Source organism: Myotis brandtii, unplaced genomic scaffold (genome assembly GCF_000412655.1).
Source record: "Myotis brandtii unplaced genomic scaffold, ASM41265v1 scaffold112, whole genome shotgun sequence".
NCBI lineage: Eukaryota > Metazoa > Chordata > Mammalia > Chiroptera > Vespertilionidae > Myotis > Myotis brandtii.
The window spans coordinates 7,419,326-7,442,595 of NW_005353838.1; the positions used below are offsets into that span (position 1 = coordinate 7,419,326).

The 23,270-nt window shown below is 39.3% G+C and overlaps 1 protein-coding gene across 2 annotated transcripts in view; it reads right to left on the minus strand.

The window, feature by feature from the left end:
• CHN1 (chimerin 1) overlaps positions 1–23,270 on the minus strand; it is a 107,548-nt gene that overhangs the window by 22,947 nt on the left and 61,331 nt on the right. For both annotated transcript variants that reach the window (XM_014546080.1, XM_005857604.2), the window contains one exon: positions 1,470–1,554. In XM_014546080.1, coding sequence (XP_014401566.1) covers positions 1,470–1,554 — 85 coding nt within the window. The remainder of the gene's footprint in view (positions 1–1,469; positions 1,555–23,270) is intronic.

Genomic DNA, 23,270 nt, shown 5'->3' on the forward strand with positions numbered 1-23,270 from the left:
TAGACTGGATTGAGCTGAGCCTCTCCTTAGTGGACACCTCTGCACAGGTCAAAGTCAACATGTGGGCCTTCTTCTCCCTCCTTGTGGCGGGTCCTGTAAGCATTTGGCTAGTGATGGATGCCTGGGACTTTCTCATGCCTTAGTGATAATAACTAAAAGGAGGGTGATTTGGGACATTCACATGCAATGCATATTGCACCTGTTATTCAATGAAAATGCAATTTAGAAATAAGAAAAATCATACCCTAGAAGTTTCTGCACATAACATAAAAGATTCCATTAAAAATCAGGCCACAAAAGAAATGTGGGTTTTTACAGTGATAGATTTGACAAGATTATTATAGCTATAATTTTGAACTACTTTAGTCTTAGTATACATTTCTAATGTTAATCTTCATGCTAAACGACATGTAAGAAGGCAGTTTTCAGTTTTACAATTTAAATAGCAGAAACTTATATGACCAAATACTATGTATTTAAAATTTAAGTGGTTATCTTTAAGCTTATGCCAGAATTTAGAGCAGTTTGAATAAATGACCAATACTCTGTATAGTTGTTATATACAAATGAATTTCACATGATGTGAATAACCACTTATTTCATAAAGCATGGTTATTTCTTTATGTGCAAATCTTAAAAGTTTCTAAATTTAAATCTAAAAATACTGTGGTTATGCTTTATAAAAAGATTTGGCATATTCAACATTTTAAAATATCACAAAATACTAGTGACTAAGTGGTTTTTCAGAATTTAGTAACCCTCTTCCAAGACAAATTCAGATTTCTAAAGCTTCAACTCGATTTCACAAAAATTTAGTAAGGACAATCCAGCTTAACTTATCTTTAAAATTCCGTTTCCAAGGCAACAATCATAGATCCCTGTGTACTGTTTTTAAAAAAATCATTTTTATAAATTTAGTTCCTGCAACATCAAAGACAATAGTTAAATATAACTGCCTTACTTATATCGCCTTTTATCAGACTTTTTGAACAAGCTGACTTCTCTCTTTTTAAAGGACTAATACCAGATCCCTAGTCTGTTGTTCATTAAGTACAAGTTAAGGGCAGATAAAATATCAATTTCCTAAGTGGCTGCCTGAAAATCCAGACTACTGCATGTGTGTTAAGGGCAAACCAGGATCTAGCCCAGTGATGGCAAACCTATGACACGCGTGTCAGAGGTGACACGCAAACTCATTTTTTTGGTTGATTTTTCTTTGTTAAATGGCATTTAAATATATAAACTAAATATCAAAAATATAAGTCTTTGTTTTACTATGGTTGCAAATATCAAAAAATTTCTATATGTGACAGGGCACCAGAGTTAAGTTAGGGTTTTTCAAAATGCTGACACGCCGAGCTCAAAAGGTTCGCCATCACTGATCTAGCCCATTGTGCATAACAGCAAATCTCCTTCAACGCCCTCCTCCTAACTCCTTACTCAATACAGTGAGAGGAAAGAGCTCTTACCTGCACATTTCACTCCCTGAGCAATGAGACCCCACATGAAGTTGGCACAGTACTCACACCAGTGTGGCCCTCGGAACGTGTGGACCTGAAAAAGAGTAGCGACAAAGTGGCCAGAGGCAAACACGCGAGTGAGGAGGCTGTTTCCTGTAAAGAGCTGATACACATACGAGCCAAGGTTAGTACCAAAGAGGCATGAGATGGTCACATTCCGCAAAGCCTTAGTTGAGTCGAACTGACAAGCAGTTAAAACTTCTTTCCTCTTTGTCTTAGACATGGTGGTAAATCACAACAATATTCTGCAATTTACTTTTGAAAATAATTTCTACATTGGAGTTTTGCAACTGTTTCCTTCACAGTGAGCAACCTCATTTGCGTGTTATGCTGGCGTTTTCTGAGCACTGTGGCATGCAGGAGGAGGGGGAGGGGGGAGCCATGTACAGCATGTCTGAGTCCTGGGAAGGGTTTTGCCAGGTGATCCACCTTCTGTCCCCTGTGACCACAGTTAGGGCAACAGATGTTGAAGGTGATACTCAGTGATTGGTCACAACTGAATCATCATAAAGTGCCAATTTCTGTTCAAAATTATTTGATACTTATTATTTTAAGAAAGAGACTGAATGTATTTTAGGAACTACAGTTAGTCAGGAACCCTGTTTTAGCACAGGAATTACTCAGTAATCATTCCAGCTCATAAAGGTTACACTGCATTTGAGTTCTTTATCCCTAAGGAAGGAACCAAAAAAGAAAGGATTCCAGGGCTAAGACACCTATAGGTTTTTACTACCAGTTAATAATGCGGATTTTGTAATCAAAGAAAACACGGTAATTTCAAGAGAAACATCAAAAGTACTTTATTCAAAGTAATGTCCATCGCTAGCTACACATTTCCCCATCTTTCAGGTAATTTGTGGATACCGTCCCAATAGAACTTTTCTTGTTTTGAGGCAAACCATTCAGAGACCCAATTTTCCACTTCTTCGTACGTTTTGAAGTGCTGTTCAGAAAGTGCGTGTGCCATCTATCAGAACAAGTGGTAATCTGAAGGAGCAAGGTCTGGTGAATACGGCGGGTGGGTTAATACTTCCCAGGCAAGATCTTTTAACGTGTCTTTAACTGGTTTTGAAGTGTGTGATGGTGCGTTATCACGAAGCAAAACTACTTTGCCATGTCTTCTGGCACATTCTGGTCATTTCACGATCAAAGCGTGATTCAAATTGATTATTTGTTGTTGGTAGTGATCAGTATTAATGGTTTCACCTGGTTTTAGAAGCGCATAATATTCCACACCTTCTTGATCCCACCAAAAGCAGAGCATTGTCTTCTTTCCAAAGCGATTTGGCCTTGCAGTCGATGTTGATGGTTGACCTGGATCAACCCATGATTTTGTGCATTTGGGATTCTCAAAATAAATCCACTTTCATCGCCAGTGCACAATTCGATGCAAAAAAGACTTTCTTTCGTGCCACTGAAGCAACATTTTACTGATGACTTTTCCGTTTTCCATTTGTCTTTCGTTCAGTTGATGTGGCACCTTTTCCTTCCTTTAAAACATGTTTCTAACTCTCTATCCCTCTTCATTCCTCTCTGCAAACAATCAATAAAATATATTTTTTTTTAAAAAAGACTTTCTTCCGTGCCATTGAAGCAACATTTTACTGATAACTTTTCAATTTTCCATTTGTCATTTGTTCAGCTGATGTGGCACCCATTTTCCTTCATTTAAAATCTTTCCCATTGCTTGTAAACGATTGGAAATTGTTTGCTGAGCAATGTTTAATCTTTCTGCAATTTGTTTTTGAGTTTGACATGCATCTTCATACAATAATGCTTGTAATTGTTGGTCTTCAAACTTTTTCGGTTGATCTGGACATTCTTTGTCTTTCACATTGAAATCATCACTTTTAAAGCGTTTAAACTAGCGTTCACAAGTATCTTGAGATGGAGCATGTTCACCATAAGCTTCCCGAAATATATGATAACTTTTCCTTCAAAATAAAGTAATGAATTAAAACTTCCTGCAAATGCTCTTTTTTTGCCACGAAATTCAACATTTTTAAGCGTAAAAGTATCTATGATGCTAACAACTTCAGCAAATTTGACATATGAAGTTTTGAAACTTACTGTCAATACAACAAAATAGCATACATATCAAATCACATATATATCAACATATGTGTAACTCTATTTATTGAAAAAAATCTGCATTAGTAACTGGTACACCTAGTATGTACAGGAAAGAGAAGCCATTCTACCTTAACTCAGGTGAAAAAGTATTGGTCAAATAGGAAAGTAATGAATCCAAACCCCAAACATTAGAGAATAGAAAAAAATGATTATCAGTAACACGGTAATATTTCTGAGCAAATGTTGGCTGAAAATACACTCAAGAAGTAAGTTTTGTGTGTGTGTTTTTTATTTTTTAAAAAGGGAGAGGGAACAAAGAAGCCACTGAACTGTATCAAATTACATTTACTTGAGATAATTTCTTATATATATGATTTCTTCCTGCAGAAAAACAGTAATACAAGAGCGTGAATATCAGAGTGTGACTATTTGATTCCAACATAAATATCTGCTGAAACAGCTATTGCAAATAATGAAATTCACAGCGAAAATGGTCATCTTTACTGCTGTTCTATTTATGTATCAAATAGGTCTTAGAAACCAAGGCAATGCTTTTTAAGAGAGATATATATATTATCATTTCTTCAAACTTAAGATGCTACTGAACATAAGACTTACAGTAAATGGAGGTAGGGCAAAAGTTGGTTTACAGTTTGTATGGAAAAATAATACAATAATTAATAAATAATACAATAAACTGTTTTGCATACTCACAACTGTAAATTTACTTTTGCCCTACCCTGTATATTCCATTTAGAAAAACCATGTCAATTAAATTATGACAAGCCACTGATTATAAGATAAATGCCAATTCAGAGGTGTTAAAATGACACTAAAGTACATATTAGAATCAATGAAATATGGTATACCAGATTTCAAGATACTACTCCTGGAAAAATACCCATATATGGCTGCAATGGATAACCTGGGGTTCATTCCAAGCAGGTATGTGCTCGTAACTGTGGTTATTGCCAAGTGAGCTTGAGTACTAAGCATCGTGTTGATTTTGGAAAGAAGGCACAATCCCTTTTATGTCTTTGACGGGAAAGTGTCAGGAATGCAGACACAGTTGCTTCTGGATTGTTAATGATGCTCAGAGTCTGCAAATTGAAAGTATTTCCTGGAGTTCCTGAAGCAGAGTCCAAGATCAACATTCAGATAGACTGGGATGTCCTTGTGTTGGTCCATGTTCCTCTGAGTGAATGAAACTAGATAAACTATGCAATCCTGCTTCACTCAGGGGAGAATGAGTGAAATAGATAGCTCTGACTCATAAAAAAGGTTAGAGAATCTATACCAGGGGTCCTCAAACTTTTTAAACAGGGGGCCAGTTCACTGCCCCTCAGACGGTTGGAGGGCCGGACTATAGTTTAAAAAAAAACTATGAACAAATTCCTATGCACACTGCACATATCTTATTTTGAAGTAAAAAAACAAAACGGGAACAAATACAATATTTGTATTTGCATGTGGCCCACGGGCCGTAGTTTGAGGACCCCTGAAAAATAGAAACATGTAAATTGACCATCCCTCCGCTACACCCACCAGCCAATCAGGAGTGCATATGCAAATCAACCCAATAAAGATGGCAGGTTAATTTGCATACACAGGCACGAGGGGCTGGGACGCTTGCCTCATTGCCATGGTGACGACACAGGCATTCTGCACCGCCCCAGCTGCTTGGGGTCTAGCCTCTGGGCAGCGTTGGAAGGCAGAAAGGTGGCTCCAGGCCAGAGCAAAGGCGGAAAGGTGGTTCTGGCCGGAGCGAAGGCGGTGCCGGCAGCCAGGGGAAGGAAGGCCTGTTCTTGCACGAATCTTCGTGCTTCGGGCCTCTAGTCTTATATAAATAGCTATAGACCTGTGAGGTTATTTTTAGGGAAAGTCTTTGGGATGCAAACTGGCTTCTCAGTTGCCAGATCTCAGGGTAGTCAAGTCTCACATAACTTGGTAAGGTTAATAAGAAGGGACTGGAAGCCCCACTTCTGTACCTGCCCATTAACTCATGATTAAGGTCTTAATGTTACAATGGGAGCACAAAGCAGAGTAGATCACTGTACTTACTTTATAAAGGGCTGTTGCAAATAGCACTGAGACGTTATGATAGAACTAATTCTCTTCCTCACCTTCACAGAAGAAGTAGTGAATGTGGCATTTTGCAAATCTTGGCACATTTCTTCGTATTACACCCCTGAAGGGTGTAACTGTCCAAGCAGGCCCAGTGTCCTCTAATTAAATGATCATACAATTATCTCAGAAAGCAACCTTTATAAAATTACTTACATACTTCCTTCTTGGACAGTTTTTATAAAGGCATCATGAGCAATTTGGGGATGGTTTTATTGTTGTTTTTAATTTTTTTTGGAAAGTTGCTTACATAGCTCTCCAAGAAACTGTTCTACAAATTAGCACCAAAATACTAGAAGCTTACAAAACATCTGTTTGTACAATAGGGTTTACCTGAATTCTCTTTTGAATTTTTATATCTAAAATTTGTATTTCTTAAATTTTGTTTTGTGACCTCTATGGCTCCATGACTGGATGGCATTAGCAAAAAAAACTGAATATTGCAGACTTTTTCTCTTTTTTATTTCCTTAGAGGTCATCCAAACAGAGACTTCATTAATTATTTTTATTACTCATAACACTTAAAGTAATGACACATCCAAAGATACAAAGGATATTGGCTCAAGGAATGTGTTGTAGGTTTCTCCCTTTAAATACACTGCAAGAATGCTCTACTGACAGTGCCTACCAAGTGTGAGGGAAGCTGGGGGAGGGGCACTCCTCAGGCTTGAAGCAGCCCACGGGCTTGAGTAGGGTCAGCCAGGTGGCCCACGGGGTGTCCCTGTTGGCACACAGGAAAGGCTGGGAGATCAAAGGCACAAAGCATGAGCGAAGCAATAGGTTTGGAGAATTCCAAGGGAGGGCAGGGGTGGAAATGACTGGCATGGCAGGAGATGGGAGGCAGACAGGGCCTTTTCCATGCCTACAGATCTATACTCTGCCTAGTGAGCAATGCAAGGCCACTGATGATTTTTAAGGAGAGCAACACAGTCAAGGAAAGGCTGGAAGAAGACAGACTGCATTGGATGCTATGGCAGTGGTCCAGGGAGTAGATGACATGGATCTGCACTTAGGCAGTGGTGATCAAGGGAAAGGGATAAAGAGTTTTTTGGGAGGCAGAACCCACAGGGTTTGGAGATGGGAAGCACCTGGGCTAACCATTACGGTTTCAGGCTGGTGACCGGGAGAGGGTGAGAGGTGATGGCATTAACAGAAGGAGCAAGAATAGAGGAGCAGGTCTGGGAGGGAAGCTGTCAGTAGAGCATTTCTGCAGTGTATTTAAAAGGAGAAACCTACAATGCATTCCTAGCCAATATCCTCTTAATCTTTATATATGTCACCACTTAAGTGTGTATGAATGAAAATGGAAGGGAAGGGAATAGCTGGTTGAAGATTTCTGGGAAAGAGGAAGTAACTACCTCATGGAGTAAGGTTTCTGAAGGTGTCAAATGGAGATGGGATCTAGGGCAGCGGGATTAGCTTTGAATTAGAGGAAAATCACTTTCCCCTTCTCTGAGTTCAAAAAAGAGTAAGAGGAAAGAGGATGGCTGTGGAGGAGTGCTGGGGCCTGGAGGCCAGAAAGCTAAGTAAGGAAGTTCCTAGTCTCCATGCATTAGCACATCAGTTCAGTTACTAAGCAAATGAGTTGGGGAAAGTGGGGAACAGGAACTGGAATGTGCCAGAAATTCAGAGCCAGGCTGCTGAACTTAGAAGCAAGTTTCCTTCCTGAGGGACACTAAGTCATACTGTAACAGTGTCAAGTGCATTAAAGAAAAAGTGACAAATACTTTCTTATTAAAAGGGTGATTGTGCTAAACTTGAGCTTTAAATATTTTATTCTGCATGTAGTCTTACATAATCAGTGATGTTTATATCACATATTTACCAATTCAGAAAAAGATCGATTGGACAAATCATACACGGAGAAGAGCTCTTGGGCTGTCCTGCTCGGTCCAGCACCATGGAAGCAGGTGCTGTTCCTGCAGACCAGGCTCGAGGGCACTGACGCCCACCGACAATTGTGTTTACTACTCATGGTTGTATTTTGATTACCTGTCTTAAAATGACGAAATCAGAATGTAACCGGCATTCAAAATATAATAATTAAAAGATCAGAAGTTGCACCTTGGAGATTCTTTCTGCTTGGAAGGATGCTAAGAAAGAACCAGGGTGGCATCGGGAGAAAGGAGGTCTGGCGTGGTCTCCAGGGGCTCCGGCCAAAGCCTGTGACTAAGAGAGAGACTTGCTTGGAATGCCCACCATGTAACAGACAGCCCTTGGTGATCTGCAGCTGGTCCGCGTTGAGGGAATGAAATCACTGATGTCGTCACAACAGACACAACCAACAGGCAGTCGTTAAGTAACAGTTTCCATATGTCATTTTAAATAGAATTTTTATTCTAAATGGTCCCCAATTTGTATGTTTTCATATGTTTGTCTTAGTTTTCCTGTCTCTTCTCCAAGGCTGTCAGCTCTTTCTCTCTCTCCCTCGTTCCCTTCTCTCTTTCCCATTCAATGAATCTTAGTGTGAATGAGGAAATCTGATGAGAACTTTGCTAGCACTGTATGTAAATCAGGAAAATCTTCCTCTTGAAGGCCTTTTAAAAAAACGTTACCCCTTTGCCCCCCCTTATCCAACCCCTCTCCCCCTTCCCTCCAGCCATCACCACACTGTCATCTGTGTCTGTGGTTTATGCATACATGTTCCTGGGCTAATCCCCTGACCTTCTTTCATCCAGTCCCCCTACCCCCTCCCTTCTGACAGCTGTCAGTCTGTTCCATGTATCCATGCCTCTGTTTCTATTTTGTTCATCAGTTTATTTTGTTCATTAGATTCCACATAGAAGTGAGATCTTTTTAAAAACACACACACAAAAAAACAAACTTCTGGCTTCTTGCCTGTGTTTCTGATAGCTGAGGCTAACGGGCATATTCTTGTGATGACTGAGGTATTAATAGCATCTTTATCCTATGACAACCACTAGTCTTTGTGTCTCACAAGCTGCCTGTTTCTGCTGTTTACTGTACAACCTTAATAACATACACTGCTTTATAAGGTGGGAGACATGGCTTCCTTTAGAAATACCACTACATCTTCCTTAGAGGTATTTAAACAAATCATTCGATCAATTTATTGAAAAAGGATTTCTTTAGGGAGGGTGTTTTGGTGAGGTAATACAAAAGGCCATCGGCTTCAGCATAAAACATTATCAGTGCGGTCAGGGGTGGTCCTGAGAGCCAGGCAGCCTTGTGAGTTGGCCCCTGCCCTCTTTCCTAGGCCACCTCCAAAGGTTTTGGTGCATCAGTGACAGAGCACCTGGCACGAATTACACCTTCATGAACAAAGGGCACAGCAAAGAGTTTTAAAGCCTCTTCTCTTTGCAACTGGAGGAAAGACAACTTTGTTACCATGACATCTGAGATTGCTTTTCACCCAAGGACTCCTTTCAAGTTAATCGCCTTAAAAATAGAGATGAAAGACTAGCTTCATTAGTGGACCCCGAGTCTGTCACAGAGAAGGCACTGGCTGGAGTGGGCTGAGAAGGACAGACAGGGAGGGAGACGGGTGGACTAGTGAGGGGCCCCTGGGGCACAGGCCAAGGGTGTGTGCCTCCTGGGCACTGACCCTAGTAAACACTGGAGCCACTCTCAACCGGAACTACTGTTGTACCGACCAAAACCCTGGCTTCTGCTTCCCCTCATGTTCCTGACATTCAAATCTCCAGCTTGAACGTCAGTAACAGAAACAGGGGAAAGGAAATGCATGCTGTGGAAAGAGAAAAATCAGTCCTTCTCGTTCTCTTGTTCTCCCTTCCATAACACTACCTCTAGAAATAAGCATGAACACAAACGGCCAAGGAGACTGCCTGCAAAGCCTGCTGCAAATGCAAATCAAACCAGGTTGGAGGTGATAGGAACATTAGGGGAAACGGAATTTTGCCTGGGAAGGTGGGAATGCAGTTCGGCTGCCGCTCTTCATTCCGGAGGCTCTGATGAGTCAGTTCTGCAGCATGGTATTGGGCGACGAAGCGAGACAACAGATGATCAAAACCAAAAGGGAAGAAAAGTAGATAGGCAGACAGCTGGGCAGGAAAGGCGCTTTCCCTGTCTCCCGTTGTATCTTTAGGGCAATCGGAATGTATCTTTTAAGTATCCAATTTTAGTCTCACCAAGATGGCTTCATTTTGATCCAACGGATTTGGAATTTAGAATTTTGGTACTAATTTTGCCACTTCAGTTAAAGTATTTTGATTATACTATTAAACCATGAGAAGAGAATGCTTAACATTGGCTATGATCATTAGCAACAAATATATAAAGTTGTGTAGGGATTCCCTGAAACAAAAGGTGGGGAGGGGGTACTTAACATAGGATTGGTGTATTAACAGTACCTTAAGTAAACATGTACAGAAAAAATGATTATCAATTCCAAGCATACAATCCATTCACTGTAATTCTACATTTAAATTTCCTTATGGCTTCCTTAAGGATGTGCCTCTCCCCTCCCATCCCTATCCCCATTCCTCTCCTGTGAGGGAGAACTATCTCTAAAATGACAGCTGGGTTAATGTGGCGCAGACACGTGAACTTGCTAGAACAGCGGTCGCCAACCTTTGGGACCTCATGGACCACCAGTGATCACGGATCACTGGCTGGCGACCGCTGTGCTAGAACACCTAGGTTCTGGTGCCAACATAAACACAAGAGTGGCCCCTGACACACAGCCATCTGCCTGAAACCCAAGAATCATGCAGTGGAAAAATGGAAGTTCTCAAGGCATTCCTTTTATGTATTCTGATCACATTACAAGGTTCAGATTGTATATTAAATACTATAACCATAAATATAACAAACAAATGCAAAAACAGTTGCATTTCAATATATGGGTGTTTAAAGTATTAGAAAACTCATAATGTTTAGATTTTAAAAAAAATAAGTCTCAGAAGCAATTTTTTTGTTGTTGTTAAAGGAGCTCTAATGAGAACTTTACCTCTAAAGTGAATCATGGTTAAAGTTTTAAAATGTCAAATGCCATAACATAAACACTTCTACATTGAAAGTTTAGTTTTATTAGTTGGATGAATAAATTTGCATTCAAATATGAGTAGTACAATATCAATACAGTAAATCAATACTTCCAAATGCCAATCTCCTAAAGTTATAGTATGGAGGTGTAATAGAAAAAGAAAATAAATGAATTCACTTGGTTATGCAGTAAGAACCAGGGTACAATCCACAGCTCAGTGGCAGTCTGTACCCACGTTTCACATACTAAACTGAACACTGAGAGACAACAGCCTCAGGCCAGTCCACGTGATCTCTGACCCATGATTCCTTAAAGCCAAGTAGGTACTAATATTGACATTTCCACACAACCAGGTTTCAATTTCTCTTTGACTTGGTTTTAAATCTGTCCTCTAAAGAAGTGTACTCTTTTAACATATTACGTTATGAATGAAAGTATTCCTATTATATATCAGGAAAAAGGTTTGACTAAGATGCACAAGAAATTATGAAACTATGTAGCTTTAAAAACCCTCTTAAAGCTCTAGTAAAAGAGAACCAGATTTTCTCTATTGTTTCTATTTCATTGATCGCTGCTCTTTAGCATTTCCATCCTTCTGCTGCTTGGTTTAATTGGGTCTTCTTGTTTTTTATTCTTAAGGTAAAGCTTAGCTCTTTGATTGAAGACCTTTTCTTTCTTCTCTTAAAATAAGCATTTTAATGGTAAAGATTTCACCATATATATTACTGTAGCCATATTCCATGAATCTTGATATGATGTATTTTTTAATGTCCCTTGCAATTTCTTTAATTCATGAGTTATTCAGCAGTAAGTTGCTTAATTTCTAAATATGTGGGAAATCTTTCAGATATCTTTTATTGATTTAGAAATTAATTCTGTTGTGGTGAGAGATTATGATTTGTATGATTTCAGTCCTTTTACATTTATTGATACTTGTTTTATGGCCTGGAATACTGTCTTGGTGAATCTTCCATGTTCACTTGAATAGTATGTATATTCTGCTGTTGCTGAGAATAGTATATAAATATCAAGTCAAATTGGTTGACACTGTTGTTTGAGGCTTCTGTATTCTTAATAATTTTCTATTCTTTTTGTCTATTTGTTCTACCATTGGGAGAGAAGTAGGAAATCTCCATCTGTAATTATGGATTATCTATTTCACTTTTCAATTCAGTTGTTGACTTATGTAATTTACATCTCTATTATTTTAGAGTACAATATCAATACAGTAAATCAATGCATGTAAATTTTAAATTGTTATGTCCTCTTGATGAATTTTACTCCCAGTAATATTTCTTGTCTAAAAACTGCATTTAATAGAAATATAGCCACTCTAATTTTGTTTGAATTATTGCCTGATAATTCTTTATCTTATTCTTTTTGCCTCTCTGTGTATTTATATTTAAAATAGGTTTCTGATGGATAGCATATAGTTGGATATTGCCTTTTTATCCAATCTGACAACCTCTGCCTTTAATAGGGTGTTTGGCCATTTCCATATGATGTACCTTATCAGTATGACTGGGTTTAAGCCTGCCATCTTACTTTTGTTTCCTGTATACTATTCCATTTGTTCTTTGTTCCTTTTTCTCTTTCTTGTATACTTTTGAATAAATTGCTATATTTTATGAATCCATTTTGTTTCCACTATTAACTTATAACTATTATTTTTTAAAGTTTGCTGTAAGGTCTATAATATATATCTTTAACTTATCAGTCTACTTTCAAACAATATCATACCACTGCAGGTACAGGTACAGAATCTTAGTATACTTCCACTCTTCCAACACCATATTTTATGCTATTGTTGTCATACATTGTACTTGTATAACTATATAATACAGCACAATTTTTGTTTTAAACAGTCAATTATCCTTTAATGGCACTAAAATGAAGAAAACACAAATTTTACACTGGCCCACATGTTCACCATTTCTGGCATTTTTATTCTTTTGTATAGATCTAAATTTCCATCTGATATGATTTCCCTCCATCTGAAGAACTTCCTTTAGTATTCTAGTACTATGGGTCTCCTGGTGATCTTTTCACTCAGCTTATTTTGTTTAAAAAACATTTTTTTATTTTGTCTTCATTTTTAAAAGATGTTTTGCTGGATATAGAATTCCAGGTTGGTATTTTTTGTTGTTGTTGAGTACTTTAAAGATGTCATTCCATTGTTTTGCATAGTTTCTGATGAGAATTCTGCTGTCATTCTTTATTCATCCGTATGCAATACATATTCTTCTCTCCCCCACTTAAAAAAAACAACTTTGTAGGAGTACCAGTGGAAAAGGCAAATAATTTGTTTCTTCTGTTCACATATTTTTCCCACATTGAAATAATCTTTAAAGATGTTAATACAGAAAACAGTAGTATAAAAGTAATTTCTCTTCTTTAAAAAATTGTACACTGTATTCTTGTGTGTGTGTGCAAACTTAAAGTCCTGTAAAACCATAAAACTACAAACACATTAAGAAGCTGAAATGTGGAAAGGGAGACCAAGATGGCGGCATAGGTAAACACCGCAGACTGCTGCCGCAAACAACCACTTCAAAAATACAACTAAAAGACGGAACGGACATCACCCAGAACCACAGGAAGGCTGGCTGAGGAGAGACTCTTCAACTAGAAGGAAAAATAACAGCACACCGAGGCTCAGAGGAGGCGCAGTGTGGAAAAAACTCAGGTGCGGAGGTGCGCGCGCAAAGCGGGCTGGTGGCTGAGAGCGCGGTTGTCGTTTTCGGTCAGGGGGGAGTCTCAGACTCTGAGCTCCAGATACGGGCGAATCGCTGGGGACTCGGACCCAAACGGGAGAAGCGGGAGTGTCTGGCATCAGTTGGAAGGCAGCTTTCCCTCCGAGGTTTGCAGCGGTTCCGGGGGTTCTGAGAAGCAGAGCCTCTGGGAACGGGACTGAGAGGGGCCATAACCGCTCCCTCCGCCCGCCCGCCCTGTTGAGCCCGCCCCGCCCAAGCCCTGCGCAGAGCCATTTGCCAGATCGCCTCAGGCAAAGGCTAGATTAGCACCTCCCCAGAGGACAGAAGTTTTCCGCGGCAGACACAGCTGATTCACACAGCCAGTCGGCCTGGTGGTCAAATCCCTCTAGTATTAACTACAACAATCAAGGCTCAACTAGAACAAGACTGCGCACAAAGACCACTAGGGGGTGCACCAAGAAAGCATAAAAAATGCGGAGACAAAAAAACATGACAGAAATGGAGGATATAGAGCTAAAAATCGCAATTTTGAGGGCTTGCAAAAATGTGCTAGAAGCTGTCAATAAACTTGAGGAGAGAGTCACGAAAACTAATGAGACCCTCGATGCTATGATAAAGAACCAACTAGAAATTAAGCATACACGGACTGAAATAAAGAATATTATACAGACACCCAATAGCAGACCAGAGGAGCGCAAGAATCAAGTCAAAGATTTGAAATGCGAAGAAGCAAAAAACACCCAACCGGAAAAGCAAAATGAAAAAAGAATCCGAAAATACGAAGATAGTGTAAGGAGCCTCTGGGACAGCTTCAAGCGTACCAACATCAGAATAATAGGGGTGCCAGAAGATGAGAGACAGCAAGATATTGAAAACCTATTTGAAGAAATAATGGCAGAAAACTTCCCCCACCTGGTGAAAGAAATGGACTTACAGGTCCAAGAAGCGCAGAGAACCCCAAACAAAAGGAATCCAAAGAGGACCACACCAAGACACATCATAATTAAAATGCCAAGAGCAAAAGACAAAGAGAGAATCTTAAAAGCAGCAAGAGAAAGAGACTCAATTACCTACAAGGGAATACCCATACGACTGTCAGCTGATTTCTCAACAGAAACTTGGCAGGCCAGAAGGGAATGGCAAGAAATATTCAAAGTGCTGAATACCAAGAACCTACAACCAAGAATACTTTATCCAGCAAAGCTATCATTCAGAATTGAAGGTCAGATAAAGAGCTTCACAGATAAGGAAAAGCTAAAGGAGTTCATCACCACTAAACCAGTATTATACGAAATGCTGAAAGGTATCCTTTAAGAAGAGGAAGAAGAAAAAGGTAAAGATACAAATTGTGAACAACAAACATGCATCTATCAACAAGTGAATCTAAGAACCAAGTGAATAAATAATCTGATGTACAGAATGAACTGGTGATTATAATGAATCAGGGACATAGAAAGGGAATGGACTGACTATTCTTGGCGGGGAAAGGGGAATGGGAGATGCGGGAAGAGACTGGACAAAAATCGTGCACCTATGGATGAGGACAGTGGGTGGGGAGTGAGGGCGGAGGGTGGGGCGGGAACTGGGAAGAGGGGAGTTATGGGGGGGAAAAAAAGAGGAACAAATGTAACCTGAACAATAAAGATTTAATTTAAAAAAAAAAAAAGAAGCTGAAATGTGAAAATAAAATTCAAGAGAAACTGGACACATGCTTAATATCTAAATCCTAGAGATGTCCTCTATAAATTCTGTTATCATATGTGAGGGATGAACAACTTCACTTTTCAGGCTAAGGCGCATATACGATGGTGGTCCCATAAGATTATAATGGATTATAAGCAAAAAGTTTGTTTGCGATATTGGGAAAAAAAGGTTGGGTATGATGGTATGATGTTGAATTTACTGCGAGCTCGGGGTGGTTTAAATAGATGAGGAGGCTCAGCAATGCTGTGCAACTGCCTTACACCTGCTTGCGCGTGTGCACACAATCTCACTTTCTTTCCCTCTGTTTCTCTTTTATGTTTTTGTTAATCCTCTCCCAAGGATATTTTTTCTATTGATATTTAGGGAAAGTAGAAGGGAGGGGAAGAGATGAGAAAGAGAAACAACAATGTGAGAGAGACACATCAGGGATTGAGCCTGCAACTGAGGTACATGCCCTTGACGGGAATCGAACCTCAACCTTCTGTTTGAGGGCCACTGCTCCGAGCACTGAGCCAAAAGCCAGGGCCTCTCTGTTTCTCTTTCCTCCCAGACCTGCTCCTCCCTCTCCTCTCTTTTATTATTTCTTGTCTCAAGCTTTATCTCTCTGGATCTCTTTTGACCTCTGCTCTCCCTTCCTCTTCCTCTCTCCCTCCTCCTGACATCTCTCTCTCCAAAGGCACCTCCCTCCACAGCCCTCTCCTGACTCCCCAATGTGTGCACACACACTTTCTTTTATATACTGTACTTTTACTGTACCTTTTCTATGTTCAGATATAGTTAGCTACACAAAAGTTCTTTTTCTGTTACAATGGCCTAAGATATGTAGTAGAGTAACATGCTGTACAGGTTTGCAGCCTTAGGAGCAATAGGCTCTATATACCATATAGTGTGGGGTTAGGGTTAGGGTTACGGGGTGTGTAGTAGGCCATACCATCTCGGTTTGTGTAAGTGTACTCTATGATATTTGTACAAAATGAAATTGCCTAATGACTCATTTAGCAGAACATATCCCCATCATTAAGGGATACATGACTGGACCTTCAAATAACCTTTGTTCCCTGGCCCCCCATCACTGCTCCTTTTGACTCCAATTACACTTAAGCTTAATAGTTGATATTGTCCCACTGATCACTGATGCTGTGCTCATTTTTTAAAAACATTCTTTCTGTCCTTCATTTTGGATATTGCTGTATGCCTTCTGGTTCACTAATGTTTTCTTCTGTGGTGCCTAACCTGCTGTTAATACCACCCAGTCTATGTTTTTGGTTTTTTTAAAAATAATTCTTTATTATTGAAAGTATTATATCTGTCCCATTTTCCCCCCACTGACCCCCTCCAGCCCACCCCTGCCCCAGGCCTTCAGCACCCTATTGTCTGTGTCCATGGGCCATGCATATATGCATACAAGGTCTTTGGTGGATTACCTCCCACCCACCTACCCTCCCCCCTGAGATTCCACACTCTGTTCCATGCTTCCATGTCTCTGGATCCACTCTGTTCATCAGTTTATTTTGTTAGATTCCACATATGAGTGTGATCATGTGATACTTGTCTTTCTCTTACTGAATTATTTCACTTAGCATAATACTCTCCAGGTCCCTCCATGCTGTCTCAAAGGGTAAGAGATTCTTCTTTTTTACTGCTGCATAATATTCCATGGTATAAATGTACCACAGCTTTTTTATCCACTCATCTACTGATGGGCACTTGGGCTGTTTCCAGATCTTAGCTATTGTAAATTGTGCTGCTATGAACACAGGGTGCATACATTCTTTCTGATTGATGCTTCAGATTTCTTAGGATATATTCCTAGAAGTCCACCCAGTGTATTTTCATTTTAGATATATTTTTCATCTCTGGAGATTTCATTTGGATCATTTTAAATAGCTTCTATTTCTTTCCTCACTGCAGCCTCTGGTCTATGCTAATTTAGTTATGCTACTAAGATGCCCCTTTAATACAATTCCTCATGTATTATGATGTCTTTCCACCCCTACTGGTGGGCAAAAGTATTCTCCAGCCCTGGGTGCATTTTCATAATTATTCAGCCTACTGCTTTCTGATGGTTTCCTCTCATGCATGTGTAAATAAGTACTCAGTCAAAGACTAAAAAAGACTCTTATACAGATCTCCAGAGCTTTGTCCGTGTATGGGTTTGCCCCCAGGTACTCCGTCCCACAAATTTTAGCTACTTTGCCTCACCAAACACCAATCTCTGTGTCCTCAACTTAGCTAGACCTCTAGGCTTTCCTTTGATTCCTCCTCCATTTTGCTGAGGCCTGGAAACTCCCTTTAGGTAGGAAGCAAGAGCAATCTTAAGAATCATCTTGTTTGTGTTCCTTCTTTCAGTACCTGTTGTTCAATGTCTGACTACTGTTTCACATACTTTTTCGGGTTTGCTATTTATTTAAGATGGGAAGGTGTATCTATTTCCTCCATGTAGCCAAAAGTGGAAGTTCAGATTAAATTCTAAAACTAATGTTTTATGTGAGCTTGAACCTTTGATTTCTCTAGGCTTCAGTTTCCACGTGTATAAAATAATCTTAACTTACTCACAGCAATTCTCAGTGTCCTGGATATAGGCTGAACTGCTTTAGAATTCCTTTGTCACTGTGCTCTACACGCACATCCCTCCCAGCAAAGTGTTACATTAACACTGTTGTATTCGGTAGGTTGTACACTAGAATCTTGTAACTGGTGATTTCATTTGCATTTAATGTAGTGGGCGTTTCTTATTTTTGAATAACAGTCCTGAATCTATGTGAACCGTATGGAACTGACCCTATCCCCAGCTCCAGGGTAGAGTAGGTGACCTAGATCTAAGCCAATAAGCATATTCTGTCCTCCTGAAACTAGAACTACTGGTTCAGAGTAGGGCATCCTATATAATAAAAGGCTAATATGCAAATCAATCGAAAGGCAGAACGACCGGTCGCTATGATGCACACTGACCACCAGGGGGCAGACACTCAATGTAGGAGCTTCCCCCTAGTGGTCAGTGCGCTCCCTAGGGGGAGTGCTGCTCAGCCAGAAGCCAGGCTCACGGCTGGTGAGCCCAGCAGCGGGAGCCTCTCCCACCTCTGAGGCAGTGCTAAGGATGTCCGACTGCCGGTGGGGAGTGGGCCTAAGCCATCAGTCAGACATCCCCCAAGGGCTCTTGGACTGCAAGAGGGCACAGGCCAGGTTGAGGGACTCCCCCAAAAATCGTGCACTGGGCCTCTAGTGTAAGATAATTAAGTGAATGCCTGCCAGGTCCAGACTCTCTGCTCAAACAGTCTCTTATTGCAGCTGACTTGCATCTGAGCTGGAATCTTTACCAGCACCTTGTCAGCAGTAGGGGCCTAAAAATGAAGATGGAGCTTGGGGACAGAGTTCTGTTGGCATTATTAAGCTTCTGGGTCAACTAACACCAGACTTTTCCTATAACTTCCCTTTTGCCTCAGAGAGCAAGGGTTTGGCTTTCCAGCACTTGAAATGGAAAGTCTCCTATCTGTTCATTCAAATGGTAAATGTCAGTCCTGGGTTCCAAATGGAGGATTTACACAGACACACTGAAGCAATGTCATACAATTTTGGAGAAATGAGCTGTAATAACAACCATCAAAGCAAAATCACATGCTTCCTAGAGATGGACCTCCTCTTTATGAACAAGGGCACTATCCAAGCTCGTGAGGCAGAGCCGCAGAGTGATTAGGGTGTGGCACATGTAAGAGCTGGAACACCAAAGGGAGTTCTACAAAAGAGAAAAAGTGAGCCTGACAGTTTAGGCCTGATTTGGGCAAATCCATTCACACTGACAGCCAAAGTATCATTTCTAATGCAACAGACTGTAGGATATCACCTAACATAACAAGAATCCCCTCATTCCCATGACCTAAAAGTGGACATATTACTTTCTTTTTAATTTTTACATCTGGATAACATTTTTTAAAAATACACCCAAGTTCTATTTTTGCTCCTCAAAGAATATAAAATACAAAACATAAGCAGTTTACTATGTTTTCAGAAGTGCGACACTACTGGGCTATTTCCCCTTCCTTTTTAGCTTTCCTACTTTGTAACCAGGAGAATCTTAAGATAACTTAAGAAGAGTAAACCTGGGAAAGAAAACTACTGGTGTTTATCAGAAAAATAACTTGCGGTGGTTTCCCCAGATAACATCATTACTGTGGTAAAATATTTAAGAAAGAAAAACCAATATTTGCATATATTCTCTTTAACACATCTTTCTTAGACTTATATTCTGCTTCCTTTTTGTATAAGATCGCTCTCTCCTCTCTTCTCTCTGCTCTTTGGGCTCTTTGATGAAGGCAATGATATTTTTGTGTCATGTACTATTATATACAAATAATGAATGCTGACTAATCATAAGTATACTGAGATAATAGGGAACTTGGCACTACAGACAATAACTGAGGTGAGATATTATGACATGTACATATTTTTTAGGCACATGCTTTGGCAATCTTATTGAAGTTACAGTAGGCTTCACTCCTAAGTGAAGACTCTGTTCACCGAGGAATTCTGACATAATGGGTCACAAAGACAATGAAGTATGACAGTATAATTTGTCAACTAAGATTTTGAAAAATAGAGATATGAAATATTACATATGCATCTCTCCCATTAATTTACAGAATAAGCAGGATATAATCAAGACTTACTCCTCAGTTAAATCTGGAAGGGGAGAATGGATATGTGATACAAGTAACTATAAAAGTACCAACATGTTCCATATGTAAGAAAAAAAACAATCCCTGAGGGTTAGATTATTGTGTGGACACAAAAACTAAAGTATTAAATAAACAGGATTTTGGAAGAAGTGACTTTCTGAAATTGTGTGTCCTTCTTAAGGTGTTTAAAAGTAGCAACCCTACATCTTAATTTCAAAGGCTGGCCTCAGATTTGTTCTTTGTTGTTGTTTTTTTGTAATATTAGAGAGAGAGGAAGGGAGAGGAAGATAGAAACATTGATCAGCTGTCTCCTGCACACCTCCTGTTGGGGATGGAGTTTGAAAGCTGGGCGTGTGCCCTGACCGGGAATTAAACCGGTGACTCCTGGTGCAGGCTTGTTTTTGATTATTTGGTTTTTAATTACGTAAAAAAATAGTACACTTAATATGTTTTACTACCAGCCACCTAGTGAGAAAGACAAATTTGTAAATCTCTCCCCAAATTTAAACTACCCGATAATCTTTTTAATTTGTTTTTTAATTCCACAAAAGGAATAGGACACTCAATAAATTCCACGAACAGCCTCCAAGTAAAGAAAAACAAACTTCCAAATCTCTCTCCAAATTATAAAGCAACAAAAGCAGAAACAGACATGCGGGCTCCATGTAATGATACATTTTCTGCATGGCCAAGGAAACAATCAGCAGCGTTAAAAGGCAACCTATTGCTGGTAACTGTATTTTTAATTTTTTGAGGAACTTCCATACTGTTTTAATAATTGCTACACCAATTTACATTTGCACCAACGGTATTCAAGGGTTCCCTTTTCTCCACATCCTCATCAACACGGTATTTTTTTTGGTCTTTTTAAAAAATAGCCATTCTAACAGGTGTGAGGTTGATTAGTGATATTGAGCATCTGTTGGCCACTGTATAATCTTCTTTTGAGAAATGTCTATTCATGTCCTTTGCCCATTTTAAAATTGGGTTATTTGGTTTTTGCTACTGAGTTGTATGAGTTCCTTATACATTTTGGACATAAACCCCTCCCCTTATCAGATATATGGTTTGCCTATATTTTCTCCTATTCCATAAGTTTCCTTTTCACTCTGTTGTTTCTTTTGCTGTGCAGAAGCTTTTTAGTTTGATGTAGTCACACTTGTCTTTTTTGCTGTTGTTGCTTGTGCTTTGGTGTCATCCAAAAGCCCATTGCCCAGACCAATGTCAAGAAGCTTTCTTCCTGATGGGAGTGGGCTGGAAGAGGTTAATGGGGGGGAAAAGGAGGACCTATGTAATACTTTTAACAGTAAAGATTTAAAAAAAAAAAAGCTTTCTTCCTATGTTTTCTTTTCTTTCTTTTTTGTTCCAGGGCTTATATGTAAGTGTTTAATCCAATTTTGAACTGATTTTTTTTGTATATGTTGTGAGATAAGGGACCAATTTCATTTTTTTGCATGTGGACATCCGGTTTTCCCAATATCATTAATTGAGGGGACTATTGTTCCCCATTTACTGTTCTTGGCAATCTTGCTGAAGATGAGTTGACTGTAGATGCATGGAGTTTTTTCTGGGCTTCTGTTCTGTTCCATTGGTCTATATGTCTGCCTTAACACTATTTTAATTACTATAGCTTTGTAATATATTTTGAAATTAGAAAGTGTGATGTCTCTAGGTTTGTTCTTCTTGCTTAAGATTGCTTTGGCTATTTGGGGTCTTTTGTGGTTCCATATGAATTTTAGGATTGTCTTTTCTATTTCTGTAAAGAATGTCATTGGGATTTTGATAAAAAATTACATTGAATCTGTAGATCACTTTGGGTATAGTGACCATATTAATTCTTCCAATCCATAAAATTATGGGTTTTTCTTAAGTATAGCATCTTAAAATTCTCTAGTCCCATAAAATGTCTATGAAGAAGTGTAAGCAACTATGTACCAACCAACAAGAAACTTATGACATGTTTCTTTTTGGATTATTAATGGCAGGCAGTAACCCTTCCAATGGTCTTAATCATCTAGATTTGCACTCGAGGTGCTATAGCCAGTTCCCCAGCCAGAATTACGAACCATAAGGACAGACAGGGTTGAGGGCCACAATGCTGCGGGGCAGCATGGAGACCTGGGTGAAAGGGCATTCTGAGTCTTTGTGGTCCTCCTCAGCAGCAGGGGCAGAAGTAAAAAGCAGACTAGTGTGTGTTCATTATTTTTGGCTTCCACACATCTGCTAAGTATTCTATCAGATAGCAATAGAAACACAATGCCCAGAGCCTTTATAGATGATCTTATCCAATCCCCTACTCTCTCAATCAGCCTTCTACAAGTCTGACTGCCCCAGGCAGAAATAATCCCCTCTGCACTGATCTTTGTTTTTATCTTTTCTTGCAAGTTACCCACATTATGAATTAGGAATAGTACATGTGTACACACACACACACACACACACACACACACACACACAACTACTGGGAGGAAAACATCATTCCTTTGAAATGTTAATTTGGGACACTCATGTTTATATACATAGGAGAAGCAATGATGAGTGACCTTATTGCTGAAGCTTAACAATGAGACATTCCAGGTTGCCTTTTCCATTTTGTCATATTACATTTAACTCATTTTATAATACTCTTAATTCAAAACAATATTGAAATTTCTAAGCACTTAAAATGTGAACATAGATACTCTCGTCAAATATAAGATAACATGATATTTGGGGTTTTATTTCATTTAAAAAATTCCCATGAATTTGATTTTTTTAAAGTCCATTTATAACAACACAGGTCTTAAGATTAGAAGAATCTACTTTTGTTTTGAAATTTCCAGCTGCCATGAGAAGTGGTTTCAAAATGTTATGTCATGTCATTTAATGGATGCTTCTTGAGCATAGATAAGGCATTTTAATAGTTGTGGGGGACAAGTGAAGGAGGATGGAGATAGAAAACAGAAGAGGTGGGAGGTTCAGTCCTTGAATGTGACACTTCACTGACTGCTAATATAACTAGTTTTTAAAAATATTCTTTCATATGTAGTGTATTTTGGATTCTCTTTTAAAAATGGTTTCTATATGGGCCTTAATATAATTTTAATAATGGAAGACAATATATTAACAAATGAAATGCTTCTCATTATATTTGAATCAGAATTTTCAAGATATAAGAGAACTTATAGATCACATAATTTAACTCTAAATTTCAAGCTACATTGAATTATTTATTTGTTGGTTCATTTTGTAATAACTCTCAAATGTGAACCAAATGAAAACCATAGGCTTGCATTTGTCTGTACCCTCAGAAGAAAAGTCCACTTTGAGCAGGAGTGCTGGCCATCCCTACCCCTCAGTTTACCAAACCACACAACGTCTGGTTTGTGGGCCACGATTGATGGGTTCACTGTTATGGCTTTAACCCAGTGGTCTTGAGTCAGTAATTTTACTAAATATTACAAGGTTCTGCAGTGGATAGAGTGTCAGCTTGAGGACTGAAGGGTCCCAGGTTCAG